General features: G+C 38.7%; 1 protein-coding gene across 2 annotated transcripts in view; it reads right to left on the reverse strand.

Moving 5' to 3' along the window:
- Positions 1-1,435: 1,435 nt before the first annotated feature.
- Positions 1,436-20,493, reverse strand: part of LOC132978177 (potassium voltage-gated channel subfamily D member 3-like) — an 89,145-nt gene continuing 70,087 nt past the window's right edge. The window contains exons 2-7 of one of the 2 annotated variants that reach the window (XM_061043281.1): positions 18,288-18,450; positions 8,661-8,762; positions 5,506-5,598; positions 4,726-4,743; positions 4,080-4,339; positions 1,436-2,799 (exon numbers count right to left, since the gene is read on the reverse strand). In XM_061043281.1, the coding sequence (XP_060899264.1) occupies positions 2,559-2,799; positions 4,080-4,339; positions 4,726-4,743; positions 5,506-5,598; positions 8,661-8,762; positions 18,288-18,450 (877 nt within the window). In that variant the 3' untranslated portion in view covers positions 1,436-2,558. The remainder of the gene's footprint in view (positions 2,800-4,079; positions 4,340-4,725; positions 4,744-5,505; positions 5,599-8,660; positions 8,763-18,287; positions 18,451-20,493) is intronic. The other variant, XM_061043282.1, reaches the window with a different exon arrangement.

Genomic DNA, 20,493 nt, shown 5'->3' on the forward strand with positions numbered 1-20,493 from the left:
TGCTGATATTCAGAACAACATCTGTAAATATACAACCGTTGGTTCTAATCGCGTGATCTGATTGGATAAAGGTTATATCGTGAATGCTAATATGGAGTTCGACAGCACCTGGACTTTTAACTACATGTATCAATCTGCCTTATGTTCTGAATACTTTTAATGATGACAGCCACAGTCCTCGTCTAGACTGAACAAGTCTGCACCTCTGAGTCACACCGGTCTTTGAAACAGCTGATACAGTATGATATACAGACATACAAAATACAAAGCAGCAGTTCTAGTACAATGTTCACACACACAGAGGAGAAAATAAATAATGACTAACAAAGAAATAATGATCTGTTAATTATCATTTTTAATACTACATGCTGATTGTAAATCTGTTGGATATGAGATCAATCACACTCTTGGTCATGCTGTTGTTCTGAATATCAGCACAGCAGTGAATCTCTTGACTGAAAAAAAAAATCACAGCTCTGCAAATATTTAGTACCTGAGCAACTGAACAGCCATTAAAAAAGGTCTCCTAATTATTTCAATGATTTAACTTTTTCCCCTTCAATAGATTTATTATTTGTTTCTTGTTCGATTACTTTCAGAAGTCAACACTGAATAAGGTTTGTATTCGTCTTTTAGTTTCAGTCATAGTTTTAAAAAACAAATAAACTGTGAAGTTGTTTGACACACCAGCGGAGCTATAACGCAGACACATGCTCAAGATGATTACAGACAAACAACACCATCACATAAATATGAACAGGAGCATAAATTCATTGAGTAAAAATAACATAAGCATCTTGTTTTCTGGAAATATATCATACGTTTTTTAGTTATTAACATATAGCATGAACTGATCAAAACCATTGACTGTGATATAGACCTCAAATTAAACCCACACCCATGATTTACTCAGGTGCTTTTAAAGGATTTTCTTTCATTACAGGAAAAATAAAATTCAAGTTAATCCTGATGCTGTAGTTCATAATCTAAATCTGTATTCATCCGCTGCTTAAAATAGTCCCCAACCACTGCACCATTTGTCCTGTTTGAGTTCTGTTTGTCATTTACTGCAGAGCCTGGGTGCTTGAGGAAATAAATATTAAGCCATTTTTAAATCATTTTTACATCCCATTTGGTTATTAAAATAGTATTTAAAGGTCACATATTATACTCTTTTTCAACTAAACTAAGTTTAACTAAATTTCAGAAGTACCAAAAAACATGTCTGTGAAGTTTCATGTTAAAAATCCACTCTGATCCTGTATTTTATCACGTCTTTAAACCCCTCTATCGCAGTCCTTCTCAGAACAGGCTGTTTCTGTGTCTGTAGCTTTAAATGTAAATGAGCTGTGTCTGTCCACGCCCCTCTCTGGAAGGGCTTTGGTGGCTTTGGGCTTTCTTTCAACATGCCGTATTATTTAAGGTGGAAACGCAGACTCAGAGGGCAGAACAAACACCTAGCTGTGGGAGTGTCACCCACCTGGGGGAGGGGTTACTGCCCTTTGTGATGTCACAAAGTCAAAATCTCCAAATGGCCTGTTTTAGCACTCATTTTTTGAAAAGTAGAGCAGGCAAAAGACAGAGAGGATGGACTTTTCTCATTGGGCGGCTTGTAGACAGATAGGGACACATGCTAGAGTTAGAAAAACATGGTAAAGTGTATTTTGCACAATATGTGACCTTTAAGATGTGTGCCTTAAGCAGAAATATATAAGATCAGGCTTATAAATCACTGCTTTGTCTCGCATCAGAATGAAAAATCTATAAAGTCATGAAGGAAGAGTGATATCAATCACTGGAAACTGAAATTCACAGATTGGTTTAAATCTTGACATGATTAATCAGACACAAATATCCAAGAAAATACACTCTTAGGTTTCAAACACATCAAACTCACATTTTACCAATAAGACATTTGCAGCATCCGGTCGGGTGCCATGACCTTTGAAACGCTGCAGTATAGAAAACTGTGAACAGTTATTTTTTTCAAACTTGAAACAAACAACACACAACACAAACAAGACCAAACAAATTCAAGTAAAAACAGTCAACACTTTGCTTCAGCTCACACGTTGTACTTTAAACACATTTCAAGTCGACAATATGTCCTTTTTTTACTATTTCACTGTGACTTCACTTTCATCTTCCTGTGACACTGTGTTGTGTGGAAAGAGTTGGCTGATTATGAAAAGAGATATGCTGTTTGCACATTGTCTTTGAGTCTCTTCCCCAGTACAGTACAGGCTGTAAATCATCTTCACGGCTGTTATCAACTTTTAGAAATGCAGTGATTCTGTCCATATCTACAGTGCAAACAAGACATGACGAGTGTGTGATTCCTGGTTCACATATCTACAGTCCTCTTCCTCTGCAATGCCTCAACATCAACTGTCTTCTCTTACACAACAACTGGTGACTCCTCAGGGGATCAGCCCTCCTCCTGTCGACCCTGTGAGACCGGACAGAGTGCTGCCATGAAGGTAGTGTGTGACCTCTTCTTCTTCTTTTCCTCTCCTCTCTCCTCCTGCTGGGCTGAGTTACATCCATCACACAGGAAGTCACAGAGCAGACACTTTGACGATGTTCATCCCTGCGGAGCTTGTTGTGGTCTGGATGCTTGGTGTTGCAGGGAGACCCGGAGGTGGGGGCGGCCTCCTTTGAGGGGGCCCGTGGAGACCGTCACCGTCAGGGGTCAAAGCTGGAGGTGTGGGGAGGCTGATGATCGCCGTGGTGATCCGACCGCCTCCCTTGCAGTTGATCCTGCTGCTGTTGTCCTTTTTCAGGTTGAGAGTTGAACGACTAGGGGAAAAAATAGATAAATGAGACTAAGAGTAGTTTTAAATTGTATCCTACATAACTGACACACAAAAGACTTCAAACAGAATGTTAATGGAGATAGCACATTGTCTACAATGTGAAGTGAATATTTAATTCGCAAAGCCAAACAGATAAATATGTTTAGAGTAATTTACTCTGCATTGTCTATTAAACGTATTGCTCTTCATATATTGTGTAATAAATGATTAAATGATCATCTAGATCTATTTATTTAAACTATTCTATAAAAGCTTTTTTTTTATTCAGGTAACAAGTAATTTTCTCAAAAATCTGATTGAACTTGAAATTGTAGAGAAAAAGAGAAAACTGTCCAACTAAAAAAGACAATTTCATACAATGTTCCTTTACTCCCCTCTAGTGACTGTTTGTTGCATTGCACCTTTTTTAATTTACTTCATTCAATCATTTTGTTCCCAGTACTGTTCATGTTCATAGTCAGGCTGAAGCCCCAAACACACAGGAGTAGTAAAGGAAACGTCCAGATATAGTGGAGGATGTGTATGATCCAAAACCTTTAGTGTACAAGTCTGTCATTTATAAAGCAAACAAGTCCAACTAAAATCACCATCTACGATAAACCAACCACAGATGTCATTTGATAATAGTAGTCTCCTGTGGAACAGCAGCTTAGTAATGTTTTTGCTTGTTCTTTAGTGTTTTAAGGTAATTTTTGTCTGCTTACATCCTGGTCAGCAGTTATGGGGACATTCATTGGCAAGTAGAAATACAAGTTTGAACAGCATTTTAGTGTATAATCTGGAGGCTTGTTTCACTGTGCATTAAGACTGATTCACAGAAATCTTGAAAAGTGCATACACGCTGCATGAGGTGTTACTGTCTTTAATCAGGCTCCACAGCTATTACAAAATGCAGGGCCTTGATATCACATCTGGGTGATACTGTAAATAAAGGAAGGTATTTTGATTGCAGTGCAGCATTGAAATATAGCATATTATTGTCTTTGATTACCAAGTCCTGGTTATGTAGAGGCCACATATTTCAGTTATCTTTAGGAGTCAATCAATCTAGAGTTAAAAATGCTTGCACATGCAGGCTTGTTGTACTTTTATTGCACACAAAGTCTGCAAAGCAGTGAGATGTTGCAGTACTTTAACAAGCCACCAGAGGTCACTAGTTTGTAGCCTAAAGGCTTTATCTGCCCACCACCAGTAAAAAGTAGGCAGTTTTCTTGTTAACAACTTAATTTACTCCGCTGTTCTCCCTCTGTCCTTCAGTCTTACCTGATGGTGTGTGACGGTACATCCCCACACTGTATGTGGAGTGCGCTTAGCTCCTGCAGGGGGCTCTGGTGTGTTGGTACAGGGTGGGCGGAGGGCAGGCTGGTGTTGGGCAGAGGCATGTTTCTCTTCACTCTACGGCCGCAGCAGGTCCCTGAAGAACTGCCATCGCTGGATACGGAGGGGCTGCGTGACGTGTATGTCTGCAGAGCCATCTCTAAACAGTTCTGCTCATACATCTGCTCGTCCACAAACTCATGAGCCTACAGGAGAGAGACAGGATGATGGTTTAAATACACAAGGAGAGATTGGTGGAGAGAGCAAAACAGGGTGTAGAGCAAATCAAATACAGACTCATGGGACTTGACGCTTTGTGTTCTATGTCATTCACAATTCTACAAACAAATACACCAAAGAAAGACAATTAATACCAATAATGAACTTAAAGTAAAAAACTACACTTCACAAACTCACGCACATGGCCAATTAGTATATTTGCTGTTAGGAAAACAGGATCCAGTGTCACTCAGTTATGCTTTTTGCTTTCAGAACATTTTTGCAAATTACTAGTTCTTCACACTAAATGTACACTTAGGCACAGAGACATCTAAATCAAACTGTTATGTGAACATTTTGAAGCCTTTCTTACTTTGTTTCTTGCTTCCAACTGATGTGGAAAAGAAAATTTTGAGAAGACAGAAACATTGATGTCAAAGGGATGGTCAAACATGTTTACACAAATAGTGTGTGTGTGTGTGGGTGTGTTTGTGTGTGTGTGTTTGTTTGTTTGTGTGTGTGTGTGCACGTGTGTATTTAATGATTGAATGTGTCATACATGTGTGTAAAATGAGCTTTTCCCATCTCAGAAAATAAATAAATAAAGGGTTAAAGTAGAAAAGAATTAGCGTTCCTGGATTCAAAAAAGTGTTATCTAGAGATGCTCTTTGAAGAAAAACTTGAATGAACTCTCTTTAAACAATGAAATGCCTTTGTTGTCAGAACATGCTCATGTTGGACTTTCAAAGAAAGACATCTATGCATATTAACGTCAAGGCTTCCTCAGAGGGTCAAAAAACGTCTCGTCTCCCTGACAAAGACATTCTTATTGTTTAAAGAAGAGTGCCTTGGAGTTTTTCTTGTGAATAATGATCGATATTGTAACGTCATTAAAGTATATGTACAAACACACAGATATACAGACAGGAAATGTAAGCAATACAGAGAGAATTAGGCATAAACAATAAGATTCTTGCATACTATAATTGCTGTTTATCCTCGACAAACACTGATTGTACTCGGGTTGCCAGCACCTTCAGCCCTGAAGTACACACTGTGTCTGTGCTGGCACAAAATATAATAGTCATGAGAACATTTTTAATTGACAATAAAAATGAACCGAAAAAAAAGAGAAGTGCTGAAGTGTACTCACTGTGGTTTGCTCCAGACAGTGCAGTAGGTGGTGGTGTTGGATCTCAATCAGGGAGGGGGTCTTCGCCTGCTTCTGCTCCTCCTCTTCCTTATCCTTTGTAAGAAACACACACACACACACACAAACACACACACACACACACACACACACAGACACACACACACACACACACACACACACACACACACAAAGGAAACATTTAACACACATACACACAAAGAACTTTGATGCACGTTAGCAAATTAACCTACTGACATTTCCTCGTCGTTCATTAACGTCTGTCACTGCGATCTCTGTATCCTGACGCTGATGTTACAGATTTATATTTCATGAATATCTGTCGCATGACGTCTTTGTTCTGCTTTTTGTTGATTTGAAACGACTATTTTTAGTCGTCACAGTGGACAATATTTCCACTTGCTGTGAATCGATCCCTCAGCCTTGGCAAGGAAGGAATTTCTTCATAATTAATTTTCTCTGTTGTTCTTATTTGTGGTTCTGTCACTGTCTTTGTTTGTTTCCTCGTGCGATCAGGCCTCAAAATAAATCTTTTCACTTCATTCAATTAATACAAAAAATACATTGTAAAGCTGCATAGTTGCCAGCTCTGTTATGTAATTATCTAAGTAGATACTACTGAGTGTTATATGTGAGGCTCCAGGCAGCAGAAGAGTTTTTGATGCATGAAGCGTCAGAGGAAAACAGAAGCGTTCAGAAAAACAGAGACAGAAACTTATGGAGCCATTTTTTGTTCTGGGTTTTTCTCCAAGCGGGACTTAGTTTCAAAGCTCAGGCTCCGATATAGCTTAGTCTCCAAGTAGTCACAAATGCCAAAAAACATGAAAACTGAAAACAAATTAATTCCCTCCCCACAGCGCACATTGTTACACTGAGGATTTGGGTGGGTGGCGATCCAGCCCAAGGACTCTCATTGAGATTCCAGACATAGGAACAATACAGCGACGTGGGCACGACAACAGCACGCCTCCTGATGTCTCAATGTGAGCATGTGCCCTGAGAGAGACAGGACTATCAGAGACTTTGTTTAGACAGAGACTGAGATTTAAAGGTTCATGCTTCTGATCATTAAAGAATCAAGCTGGTGCTGATGCAGTTGAGATGAAATGTAAACGTATTGTGTTTTTCTAGCCTTAATGACTCTACTGTATTATATGTGTGAATGTGGTCCATAGCACATTCACACTTTATAAACAGTATTGCTTTTTTACAGAGCTAGGTAGACTTTCCAAAAACTCATTGAATGAGTAACCTTTTAAAAGCTGAAGAAAAGAAAATGAAGTAGATGACATCTTAAGGGAATATACTGTAGGGTCTCATAATACAACTGGAAAGCATAATCAATAACCAGCATGTGCCCTAAGTTACAAACAAAAAGAAGTAAAAAATAAATAAATAAAAAAAAAGGCACCAGGGAAAACTGGAAGAGACCAGCAGAGCAGAGCTTGTAATGTAACCGCAGGCCGTGGGAGAAGCAGTCGTTTAGTCATTTCTCCTCACTCTCTGTAACCTCAGACTCGTACAGCAGCACTGACTGACTGACAGCACTGACACCACTGTAATTTGATGCGTCAGGACTTTGGCAGCCTCATCACACACACGCAGATGGATCAGGGTTGCTGAGCGCTCGCAGATAGCATTTATATGATAATTCTGACCACTTCCAGACACCCGTAAGCCTCCACACTGGACTCGATTAGATCCAAATGGATTTGAGTAACAATCTGCCAGGAGGGGAGTGTGTGACTTAACGCAGGAGCAATGCAACGAATAGTAAGGATGTGGGCAGTTTGTTCATACATCACTAAACACATTTTCCCATGGTGGTGACATATTGAATAAATCCCTGAAGGATAGAAATAAAGGACTAGTAAGAAATGGAGGACAAACATGGCGGTGGATACGTACTTTAATACTGTTTGCTTACTTGCCGAGAGTTAGATGAGAGGATCAATACCTCATCTCTGTATATTAAATACACAGCTAGAGCCAGGAGCTAATTAGCTTAGCTTGGCTGGCTCTGTTAATCTCTAGAGTCTAGCACTGTCAGATGGGGCCCAAAGCATTGTGGGATGCAAAGACCCTATTAGATCACTTTAGCCATTTTGAATTTATTCTAACATTTCAGTGTATACGGTAGTTTCATTCAGTATCAGGGCTCATACTTTAACAAACTCAGATTTAGCCGATCAAACTCAAACAACTCAAAAAGTCATTGACAATGAATTATTATTATTTTTTACACTTGCACGGCTGTGGGGATGACATTTACGGTATATCCATATATTCAGACATAACATGCTGCTGGTAAGAGCAGGTAAGCCTTGTGTCAGGCTAACGTCCAACGTTGTCAGTTTTTGTTTTACGACTTATCTTCCACAGAAAGATTATTTCTTGGACATGTGAAGTATGGAGAAGAAAACAAGAACACAGTTGTTTATAATATATGAGAGGAAAGAAAGCAACATTTAATACTTTTAGGACCAGGAGTCAGTTTTTTTGTGTGAGATGTCCTCTGCAGTCTCATCGTTCACTGGAGCAGTTTTTCAGTTGGCTCTGAAGTTTTCTCTTTTATGCACTAAACATGTAATTATCACCAACACACAGCGGAAGTGAAGACAACCTCTGTTGCCTGACTTTGCCAGTTTTGCAGAGAGGGATTAAATCAAGTTTAAGGCTGAAAGACAACTAAGAAAAAGTACTTAGCGTGATTATGATGATAACACCCCTCATGGAGGATTATTATCATAACTCCTCTGCTATCACCCCTGAACTGTAAACTCACAAGACTGTAATGAATCCAACTTCTGCTGCTCTTCCACAGCCTCCAAATGACTTCCAAATTGTCCTTTGCTTAATTATGGCTGTAATTGTTTGTCATTGTGTGTGAGTGTGTGTGTGTGTGTGCACAAAGGGTGTGAAGTTGATGCTTCCAAGCTATTGAGTTGCAGTGAACTGAAATAATTAGTAGAAGAGTGTTTGACAGGGAACAATATGATTAATCTCTTACTGAAACACAATCTGCTGGCATTTTTAATGAACACATTTTGAAACGCCTTTCCAGTAATCATCTCGCCCACTTTGCAGTCAATGGGTCTCAGTGTTCGGGAGGGGGGGGGGTCAGAGGTCTTTCTTACCGTCAGCTCCAGCAGTTCGTTGAGCAGTCCGTTGCGTTTGTTATGGATGAAGGCGTTGGCGCTGCCGGACTTGGATATTCTTATCCTGGCCAGTCTGGCTTTCTGGATGTGGGAGGAAGGAGAGGTCAGAGCGTCAGACAGGGTGGGCGGGAGGTCACTGAAGATGACTAATACCGTCTTTAATGGTGAGTATCTGCCAACTCATCTCTAAAACTCTGTAGTTACTATGGCTGCTACTACTGCACTACTTTTGACCACACAATTAATCCTTCATTCTGCATGAAAACAGAAAAGCTTCAGCTGTCTGAATTGTGCCAACCACTGAAATGCACATCAAGGCCAAAAGTATGCCGACGCCAAAACATTGCACCCATATGTCTTCCAAAATCAGAGGCATTATTTGCTGCAGTGACAGCCTCCAGTCTTTGTGAGTCTTTTAACAGGATTTGTGTTCTGGCTGCAAGGATTCGATACCATTTAGACTCAAGCTAGATGTTGCATTTGTATGCTGCACTAGATCCTAAAGACGATTGATGGGATTTCATTCAGGTCTCTGTGCACATAAGTCAAGTCTTTCTGCACAAAACTGGGAAAAATAATATTTTATGAAAGGTTTGTTGAACAGGAGCGTTGTCTTGTTAAATAGGAACTTCTCCAAACTGTTTCCAGGAAGTTTGAAGCAAATTATTTGGACTATTGTCTCTAAACCTTAAATGTATAGTGAGTATAATTTGATGACCATAGCTTAAATTGTTGTCATTAATAAATAAGTCAATTCATTTGTTTTTCCAAATATAAATACATATTTATCAGTTGGGGGATCAATCATTTTTCACAGAAGGGTTTTCTCAGTTTAAGAAACAGTGAAGTTCTGATAATATCAAAGTATGTTTATGAACATTTTCCCATTAACATACAAACAAAACAAGATGACCAGGAGCATCAGAGCAGCAGGAAGGGTAAAGGTGGCTTAAAGAAGTAAATGGATGACCTTTACAGCACAGCAGACAAACAACCAACTGAATAAATGTAAAAGACAAAACTAATAAAGATTAAGATAAGACTTATTCTTGAAAAGGAGTGTCCACATACTTTTGGCTCTTCATAACGATTTAGAGTTAATGATTCTTAAAAAACAACAAATAAAAAAATTGTTTCCTGAAACACTTTTCATTTCAGTTATGTTGTTGTTTTCATGTTGAATTGATTTCTTTATGTTTACCCTTTTTTTATGTGTGGGGGGGGCTTTTCATGCCTTTATTAAAGGCTTTATATGCGATTTTTTGATCCAGCAGATGTCGCCCTTGAGCACCAGCATGAAACCAAAACAACTTGCACTGCATTGTTGTGTTAGCATGCTAATGCTAGCGATCTTTATTATGCTCGTATCTTCACACTGCATGTAAATTTACCCGAAATGACCGTGATCTAGAAACGCTTACGTGACATTCAATTAAGCAGTGAGTACAGTATGTTATTCTTCTTTTCTCTAGTCCCTCATTTAAACAACTTTTATACACGAGGGGAGGAGCCGGCCGGCCGTGCCGGCGATGTAAACAAAGTGAAGCTACCGACCACTGCTTCACAGGCACCCCTTCTTGTTGAACCTTTTAAATGTAAAATACATTCTAGCCAATAAGCAAACAACAAAGAGTTTAGTTTCCCCATTGTTCAGCCTTGTGTGAAACTTTCACACTTTCATCCTTCAATCTGTCTCTGAAGTGAGGTGTGGCAAAGAGAAAAAACTCCTCCAATAGATGGATGTGATAACAGAACAGAGCGAGGGAGAGAGAGAGAGAGATGGATCGGAAATGAGAGAGAAATTGTTTTGGGAATTTCTTCAAATGAAAAGGATATTAGGATGACTCTATATCATATACAGCTGCCTTAAGTGCTTCTGGACTCGTAAGCTGAGAGATTTCTTTAACCTTGTCCTCCTGCTCTCCCTCCCTGATAAACACATTTGAGAAACAGCAGAGAGGCAGAGCAATATCTGCTTCCCAGACGTGAATCTAAAGTAATGGAATTAGTTTTGATGCTTCCGAAATTGTCCGTCAGACGGCAGAAACCTGTGAAGGTGTGAGGAATGCTGCAGACTGAGATGTCATAGCAATGATTGTGTGTGTGTATGTGCACGGTTTGGGAAAGAAGAGAAATAAAGGGAGGGGGGGCATTGACTGCTTCTTTGTGCGTAACTTCACTTAAAAAGTGAATGAATTTGAAAGAGGAAGCGCTGTCGAGCACAGGCTGCTTTTCTTATTGATCAAAAGCTCGACTTGACAGAAGAAGAGAAAAAATATGAAAGAACAACTAGCTCTGATCCTTCTTTGAGTGCAAGAGCGCTGCAATTGGTTGCACTGATGTGTTGATGAGTAATTTATCTTCTGTGATGGTCCACTGAGCCCAAATTGTTTGTCGAAGGAAGCTTTCCTCCAAACTGATGAAATCCTGAGGCCAGAGGTGTCTGTCAAGTCTGGTCATAAAGACATACATTTTAAAGTCTAATAGAGGTCAAGTCCAGGTCCATTTCATCATCAAGCCAAGTGAAGTCAGGTCAAGGCTGGTGTTTCATCTTTATTTTTTCTCATTCTCATTCTAAAACAGCAACAAATGGATGTTTTTTTTTGTGCAAGATCCCATCCCCTCTTGAGGATAGATTATAGTCTTAAGGCATATTTGAAATTCAAAGCCCACCCCAATTTAAGGCCTAGTCCCTTGTACTAGCCTGGTGTTGCATGTTTGAAAAAATAAAGGCAGGTCAAAATCAGAGGCCCCTCCCATTTTAGTGTTGAAATAGTGTGAATCAAAAAAATGAGAAAACATCTGTCCATGAAAGACAGAATAATGTTTGTATGTGTACAGGCCATGAAGCGGGTTTGCACACTGTCTTTCAGATCAAATGAGTGATTGTTGTTTAATATGTTAATCGCTGTCCTTAAATCTCTACACAGTTAAAAAGTGTCTTAAACTAACTTAAAAGTTTAAATTATATCAAGAGGTTTGAGTGTGCATGCAGGGAGACCTGCCAGAAGTCAATGGTTGGTATAACAAGGGCTGTACCAGGAGCTCCGTTTCTTGCTCTGACATGTTGGGTCTGATCTTTCTGATGTTGTACAGGGCAGATTGGCATGACCTGGCGACTGAGGCCAGATGAACCTTAAAGGTTAGCTGCTCCTCAGTGAAAACACAGAGGTTCAGGGCAGACTCAGGGGCCTTTTAAGATATTTTTTCATGCACAAATTGGACAAATAACATGTTGGTTGTTGGTTGTTCTGCTGCAACCGAGGAGTACCTGCGGCTTTTTTGATGAATGTCACATTATGTGAATTATGTAATCAATTCGTTAGTATAAGGGGCTGTGTCCTAAGCTTGCTTGTTAGTTTTGTTCAGTGTGTTTCATTAATTATAAAATATTTGTTTAGACCTGTGCAGGGGTTTCACACAAGGGGGGAAAAGGTGGGAAATAAGTTAAGATAATGATCAGACATAAATTCTGGCAAGGAGCCCATAGATAACGCATAATGGGGCGCATTATTTGGGAGCATGGGAGACATTTTGTTGCAATATCTCCAAAGAGAAAGGTGTATGTCGTTTGACTGCTGCTAACTCTGCCATTGTAAATAGGGACCATGAAGAAGAGTGGTTTGGTCCCAATCAACGTAACTTAATTATTCACACACAAAAAAATCTAAATCTGTCCTCTGAAGCTCCACCCTGAGCCCAGATATTACAATTTCTGGCTCACAAATAACAACAACATGGCGCCTGAAAATGCTAAATGCTTTAAGAGAGCCATTGACAAACTAATGGGTGATGCTACAGTGGCTACAGAGATTGATTTTCTAAATTTTCCCCAATAACATCCCAACAGCAAAATAAGACAAACGCAGGCAGAGGACAGAGTTTTTGTTGATGCAACCACCACCTGTCATTGTTCTCAAGGACATGAGTGATGATTAAGAGGGATTCATTCATTGTGGTGAGTCTATATGTAGTTATTTTGGGACATCCTTCTTATTCTTCCTTTCAGTTAAACCCTTCCTGCCTGGTAACCATCCTTGTCTTTAATCAGGATACCACTATGAAAACGTTCTTTCTTTCTAATTTTCCAAAAAAAAAATTCCTTGGTGACAAAAGTTTTTGAGTAAGATGAGAAAGTATTTCAAGGCAATAAAAGGACTTATTTGAGGTAATTCATGCTAAAGTTACAGTCTGTTCATCGTCAGTCCTAATGGGCATCCTTGAGAGTCTGTCCAGAACCTGTCCATGATGGATTCTAGTGATTTTACTTCTTTCTTCTCTCCTGTGGTTGATGGAGCAAATCAAGCCTGTATGCTGTAACATAGCCACCCACAGACAGACAGTCAGACTGCCACTTTTAACAGGGAGAAAGCATGAAATGCTCACCTATAAGCCAAGTGAGCCCTGAAACTACTGCATACAGAGACCACTTTTTTCTCTTCCTTTTCTTTGATTTTGACCCTTGTTCACCTCTATTTCCAAATTTGCTCAGACAGTTTCCTTTTTTGTTCTCCTTTCTCTTCCCCATCTCCTCTTCTTTCTCATCTTGCGCCTTTCATCTTGTTTTGCCCTCATGTCTCCTTTCTTGGGTTCCTTTTTTTCTTTGACAACCTGCCATCTCTCAGTGTGGCTGCACTTGACTTTGCCGTCCCATTACTGGTGCGACCTCGGCCCATTTACAGCCTCGTCACCCTGGAAGCGACTACGCTTCACCTCTGAGTTGTGCAGGGATAAAAAAGAAATCTGTCTCCTTCTTCTGGGGAAGTTTTCCTTTTGACCTATCAGGAAACGAGTCGCATTAGTATCAGGGGTGGTTTCTGTGATAGTTCAGCTCTCTGTGGGTGACTGAACATGAAGAGTAGACACTTAAATCTACACTGAGGCCCACACACACTACTGGAGTTAGTAGGGAATGACTATCATTAAATCCAATTTAGATTCTTTCTATTTTCTGACTGTGGAGCTACAACGGGTACATGAGAGGACCTTTTTGTAAAGTCAAATCCCCAGATGACTGCATAATTGTAATGGGAGCCTGGAGCAGCCTGTTGTTAGAGAAGAATGAAGACGAGTGAGAGCTAAAGAGGAAAAGGAAGTGAAGGCGACGAGAGAAAGAATAATAGAAGTAGGGAGAACAGAGTAGCAGGGTAAATTCAAACACAGCTCTTCTTTCCTATTTTCCTACTTTTCTTTTTCCTCTCCTCAAACTCATGCTATAATATAAGAGCATGTATGGCTATTTCTACAGTAAATATCATGATGATTCTGTAACCCATTAAAGGTGTGGGCATTTAGTGGATAAAAGCAAGAACAGAAAACTACTCAGAGCAGTCCATTATAATGCACTGTACCTCCTGTACTGTACTGTGGAATCCAATCAAAGTGGTAAACTACTGTAAATTGTATGTTTTAATGTTTTAGTATTGTTAGTGTTTTTTTCAAAGATGTGTAGTTTTCTGAAAAACGAAATTCCCCCCAAAAGAAAACCCAACAACATGTATTGACATCTTAAAGTGAATTCTCAGAAAAAAAGGAAGCTGAGGAAGTTGAATAACACCCAACCAACAAGGCACGTTTCTTTGTATATTTCAGTCATAGGTGGTTGAATTTTCATATTTTTTTGATTTCCATTAAGATCTTCCCAAACATACTGGTTTTAAATTTGTTTTCTGTCTTTTGACAAAAAAAAGTTCAATTAGATTCAGATTATAAAGGAACACACATTTCTAATGACCTGGTCTACAATATTGAACTTGGAGTTTGTGAAGTTAGATGATATTTGAAGTGATGGTAACTGATGGCTCTTTATTTTCTTGAACAAAGATGAACTATGTTAGTTTGGCCATACTATCTTAAGATTCAAGTACACTGTTCCCTTTTCTAAAATATTCATTTTGGCATTTTTGCCTTTATTGGATAGAACAGTGGATAGAGCACAAAACCAGGAACAGAGAGGAGGAATGACATGCGGGAAAGGAGCCACAGGTTTAAACCCCGCTCGCTTACATGGGGCCCGACCTAACCGCTAGGCCATCTATGCCCTGGATACCTGTACCATTTAAAGTACGCAATGGATTAACTTTGTTTTATGTTGAAATATGGCCCCAGTCATGACAAACTCTCATAGATCTCAAAGATGACCAAATACTAGTTTCATTTATAGGTGACAAGAAACACAACTCAAAGTACATTATTAAACTATAATCTGCTGGATGAGTAAAAAGGAGACCAAATAACCATTAAAACATAAAATAGGCTCAAAAAGTGCCAAGAAGTAGCTTGTTTAATCTTTCACCATGTAACCTAAAAAAATCTGTTACTGCAGCTTTCAGCTAACATGTTGGAGAAGTGTTTTCAGTGTCTGAAAAATATTAACATTTATAATTATGAGGCAACAGGAAAAACTGTCAGCTGGCAGAAATCACAGGACAAGACACAAAGCTCCATAACAAAGTATTACTAATCATAGTAAATGCTTCACTTCCTGCCTCGTCTATTTACATAACCAATTAAAAGGACAATGCAAGGGGCTTGTTTGAGTCTCTAATACAACAAACAAATGAGGCCAATGTTCCACTTAAATTATTTGTACAATATATACTCTATTTCTAGCCCCTTCAGAACTGCAGTAAAATGTCATTTATTTTTATATTGTTTTTAATAACAGCTTAATAATGTTTTCCTAAATTTAAATTGGGTTAGGTATCCCACAGTTTCTCTTCTAAGTAATATCATGGGGTGGAGAAGCTAGAGGAGATGCTAACTTTAAGATAACTTTGTAAGAGATAGATTTACTGTTGCACCAGAGTTTAAAATTCTCTTCTCAGAGTGAGGTACATAAATCATTGGAGGTCCTGAATGAGGTAGTTGCTGTTATTGGCTCTCTGCATTACTTAAACTCTTACTGTGGCTTATATTGAATGTCAGAGTGTCTTTGTGACAGCTTAATCAGTCAGTAATTAAATCATGTCTTTGTCTCATAGTAACAGTTTTATAGAGGATGAGTCATCGAAATCAACAGTCTGCTGAGATACTATTCAGTCAGATTAACATGACCACTCTAAGTCTGAAGCCATTTCAAAATGAGAAATGATGCTGCCTGGTTATAATCAGGATTTGCATATTACATGAGTTTTACAAAAAACTTTCATCCAAAACAACTTTTTTTTAAATGTTTTTCTGCTTGTCAGAATCTCTCTCTGCATTATCTAATGCTTTAAATGCCTGTTGCTAAGCAACGGTTAATTGACAAAAAGCTATATCAGTATTCAATGTTCAATGATGGGGTTGATAAAAACAAGGCTTGAAAAAAAAAATTACAATTCGGATAGAACCTTACAAATTGAATGCGCTCAAAATCTGTTGTATGATTAACTAGAAACTTCTTTATTTCATTTTGTTTGTGGGAAGAATTTCCATTAAATGTTGGAGAAGCTGCTGTGTAAGTACCATCAGGATAAGTAAGGGTCCACTCGTTGACATAATCAGACATCTCTGTCTGCACCCTTTTCAAATGAAATGACTTTAAAAATATCCTACAGCTCACAGAAAAAGCAAGCTAGACCTCAAAATCGTGCCCCCTCTTTTTTAAGATGGATGGAAATGGCACCTTTCCCTCTTCAATTAGCTATCAGCAGCTGCTCGCTAACATTACACGGTATATGTAGCTCTCTTATCTTAACCCACCAAAAGGTCAAGCCTACGGGATGAGTGTTATTACAACCGTTACTTTGATTTTAAGTGAGTGTGTGTCGGTGTGTGTAAGTAAGTCAGAGATGAGGAGTGTGTGTGTCAAAGAGGAAGGAATAATTTCGCCTTGGAGGGCAGCAAATTTCCTGTGTGTGTGTGTGAGTGTGTAAGAGAGAGAGAGTGACAGAGACAGAGACATATAGTGTGTGTTTAAGAGTGTGTGCACTGAAAATTTGTCATGATGTCATGATGTTGATTGAAGGACGATGATTTGATATGCAGTCAAAGAATCCATTATTGGAGGCCAATCACCTTTTCTGAAGTTTGAGAAATGTGTCCTTAAAAATAATATAATGAATAAGTCTATAACCAAAATCTCCATCTCTTGATTAAAGTAAGACCTTGAAAAGGTTTTTCACTGTGTCCTTCTATCATGGAAACTGTCAAAACAATAGTAATTTGAACGTCATGTTATCCATCCACTTACATTTCGATAATCACGATTAATCGCATGTTTGAAATGATTTCACATTAAAAATAAGTTAGGCTTTTATTTTGAATTTTTGTACAGTCTTAAGCTGAGAGTGAGCTGTTTGAATTAAAGCCTGCTTTTACTTTGAAATGAAGTACGGACCTTCTGGTAGATTGCAGGTTATGATTTAACCACTGAAACTACTGAATGAGAACAGCTCAAAGGAACGGTAAAGTGAACTGTTTGATTTTAAAAGGTGGATATTACTTTTGACTCGTCAACAGAGCTTTTTTTTTTTTCCAGTGAAATGAGACTTTCAAAGATGCAGAAGTATTGTTCTTTTCCATCACTGAGATAGAGAGACACTGTGGAGGTCTATCAACGGTGCGTCTAAAAGGACAAAATAGCATGCAGTAAAAATAAAAATGAATGCATTAATTTCAGTCCTTAATTAATCAAGATTAATCTCAAGGTGTAATTCACAAAGAATGTAGCGCTAATTATATTCCAGCACAATCACGCCCAAAAAAGGTTTATCCTGTCCGGTGCCATTTTCTCTGTTTTTGTGTCTAAATGTGGAGAAAAGCCGTTAGTCCACATAAAGATGATGAGAGAGGAGGGGAGGATAAACTTTTTCAGGGTTTATTTCAACTTGAAAAATGTCAAATGAGTTTCACTGTTTAACACAAAGCTTCCTCTCTGACAGGAGCAAGCAATGGCAACTCCAAAAAACCCAAAACCACAAAAATTTGAATCCAGATCAGATTCAGACAACCTTATTAATCCCAGAAGGGAAATTCAGTTTCACAGCCTACCGAGTCATAGCTGAAAACAACTAAAAACATTTAAAACACCTAACAACAGGTAGACAGGTAAGCTGCTGGGTCGCACACAGTGGAGCGCCCCCTTGTTTCACTTTGATGAAGAAACAGAAGAGTGTCGAGCTGCTGACTGTCATACTGATTCTATCCCTGGTTATTTTAATAAAAAGTAGTGTCAAGGTAATTTATACAGAATTATATACAGATCAGTTATGTTAAAGTCACATGGAGGTGGAAATATTTTAACTTTACAATGAGTCTGCATACTTCACATGTCTATAAATGTCTGTGTTTGTATATTAGAGGTTTTTTTTGCAATGAGGCTTATTTGCATAAAAAGGGTCCAATTTCCCCCCAAAATGGGGTTTAAATATGTGCAACCGGGATTGATAGACAGCGACACAGTTTTCTCTGCAGCACAGTAATGTGTGCATTTATACCCTTACATGTGTTTTGTGGATTAGACAATGTCTTTTTGACCCACCTTTAATTCCTTTTATATCTAAAAACCTGACTTACTCTTTTTTTTCTTCAGCCACTAGAGGTCCCCTGCTCACAGTCAATGTAAATATGGGTCGTAATAAGCTGATTGCTGTATTTTGTGAGAATGTTGTGGACTTCTACCTTCTGAGCGCGTCGTTTGTCTGCTCTCTGGTTCTGGTGGTAGATGCGACTGAAGTTGGAGACGATAACAGGGACGGGCAGAGCGATCACCAGCACACCGCTCAGCGAGCAGATGGAGCCGAAGATCTTCCCAGCTATCGTCTTTGGCACCATGTCTCCATACCTACAGAATGATGCAGAGGAGAGGGGGGTTAGAAAAAGTGGAGAAATAGAAACATGGACACATACAGAATGTTTACCGCCATCTGTTAATGCCAAGTTTCATTTTGTGCATCAACCAATCTCAGGGGGAAATGACAGGAAAGGAATATTGCAAAATAGTCTTTTCAATTTGATGAGTCAGAAAAGATGGCAAAGAAAAGTGAGGACAGATTTTTTCATTGGACCTTGACATTGTTGGTCTTTCTTCTGCTACTGCAGACAAAGCTTAGCGCTCAGAATGTGAAAGGTCCAACAAGTAAGACTATAAGCTGCTATAATGCTCTTCTGCATTTGCCCTCATGTTTTAAAACATCAAGGCTACCAGTGCTCTTTTAGTTTCATTATCCTTTAAATTCCCTGCCTGATGATAACTGTTGTTGAAGGTATTTAAAAAGAAAATGCACAAATTCAGAAGGCCGAGAGTTAGATGATTACTTGAAACAGACTTTTATGATTCATATGATTATGAATCCTACTCCAAATTTACTGAATTCACTGAAAAATACGTCCTCTGTCAGTGAGGAGGCAAATAAATGACACATTTGATTCATTGATTGATACACACAGAGTTAGACCTGCATCAACAGATTTCTTTTGAGCACAATAGGGAGTGGAAACAAACATTGAGAACAAACCTAACATCATCTTTTTTTAAATATTCTCTTCTTTGACTTATTTACACAACCAGAAAAGATTTGTGAATAAGCTTTTATTTGGAGTATCTTTTCAGACAGCTGGTATTATCCATTATCCATTTAATCTTCCTCTTAAAACTTTGAGTTTAACTGATTACTCCTCCACTAGATAAAATATCTCATCTCTTTTTTTTGACAGTCTGTGGCGTGGTGTTGAGAAGGCGGCTTAAATTAAATTTAGATTTTTTTGCTAACTGAACTGCTGCATACTGCATTTGTTAAGAGAATCGATAGTGAAACAAACAAAACCATTTTTAGGCTGTAACACTAAACAAGCACAAAGACATAATGCTCTGCAGAGTTGAGTAAGAAAGTCAGATAATTATTTTCTTGTCCCTAATAAATAAAGATCAAAAACTGAAAAAAAAAGGAGCACACTTGGAAATAAATAACGTTTCAGGTGCACGACCTCAACAAGACTTAAAAAGAGAGAGAAAAGTCAGCACACTAAATGTCCATCAAGTTTCCTTATCTGGGTAAGAGCAGCGTACAAAACAATACGGACAGGTTTGAGCACCAGGCATTCATGAGCGCTGATGAATGCCTAGTGCTGAAACACTTCCCTATTGTTTTTAATAAATAAAGATAGCTTCAACAATACTGCATCTAGATTAAGTATAAATCAGGGCTGACAGCCTAAACGTGTTAATTCTGAATTGCATTAATTCATTCATTTAATGCATTAACCTGAGATTACTTGATGTCAGTGAGTTACTGTAGAAATGCTCAATTTTTTCATGCAATATCAAGACATTGATGAGAATTGCTTCACAATGTTAATGTGGACTTAAAATCTGTTTGTTTTTTAAAGAAGATTAAAAATGCAATTAATAGCAACTATTGACATTCATTGATTAACCATTATAGAAAAATCTAATTGTTTGACAGCCCTAGTATAAGAAGGGGATGAGCAGATTGAATGAGTGCTTTCAGGTTTTGATACCTTCCTTTTCATTGTTCCCCATTTTGACTCCTGTTCATCTCTGCTTCCGTCGGGCTTTGGCTAATTCAATGACACAGGTGAATGGCTGCTGTAACAGGTGGACAGAGGGACAGAGATAGCACCACTATCTATTCAGCTCAGATGGAGCATAACAAAGCTATGCCACTGGGATCCAGGGCCAGCAAGAAGCCAAGGTTGACTCAATAGCCAAAAGCTGTGGGGCGTTATGGCATGTAGTGGAACAAATTCATTTTAAAACACAGACTTGTAGTGCGAGCTCTTAACTGGGTGAGAAAAGACACAGAAATTGTTTCCTGGAGAGGCTGCTGACATGCTTAAGTAGTGTGATGTGAAGTGACGGGAAACA

This window comes from Labrus mixtus, chromosome 7, assembly GCF_963584025.1.
Source record: "Labrus mixtus chromosome 7, fLabMix1.1, whole genome shotgun sequence".
In the NCBI taxonomy this organism is placed as follows: Eukaryota; Metazoa; Chordata; class Actinopteri; order Labriformes; family Labridae; genus Labrus; species Labrus mixtus.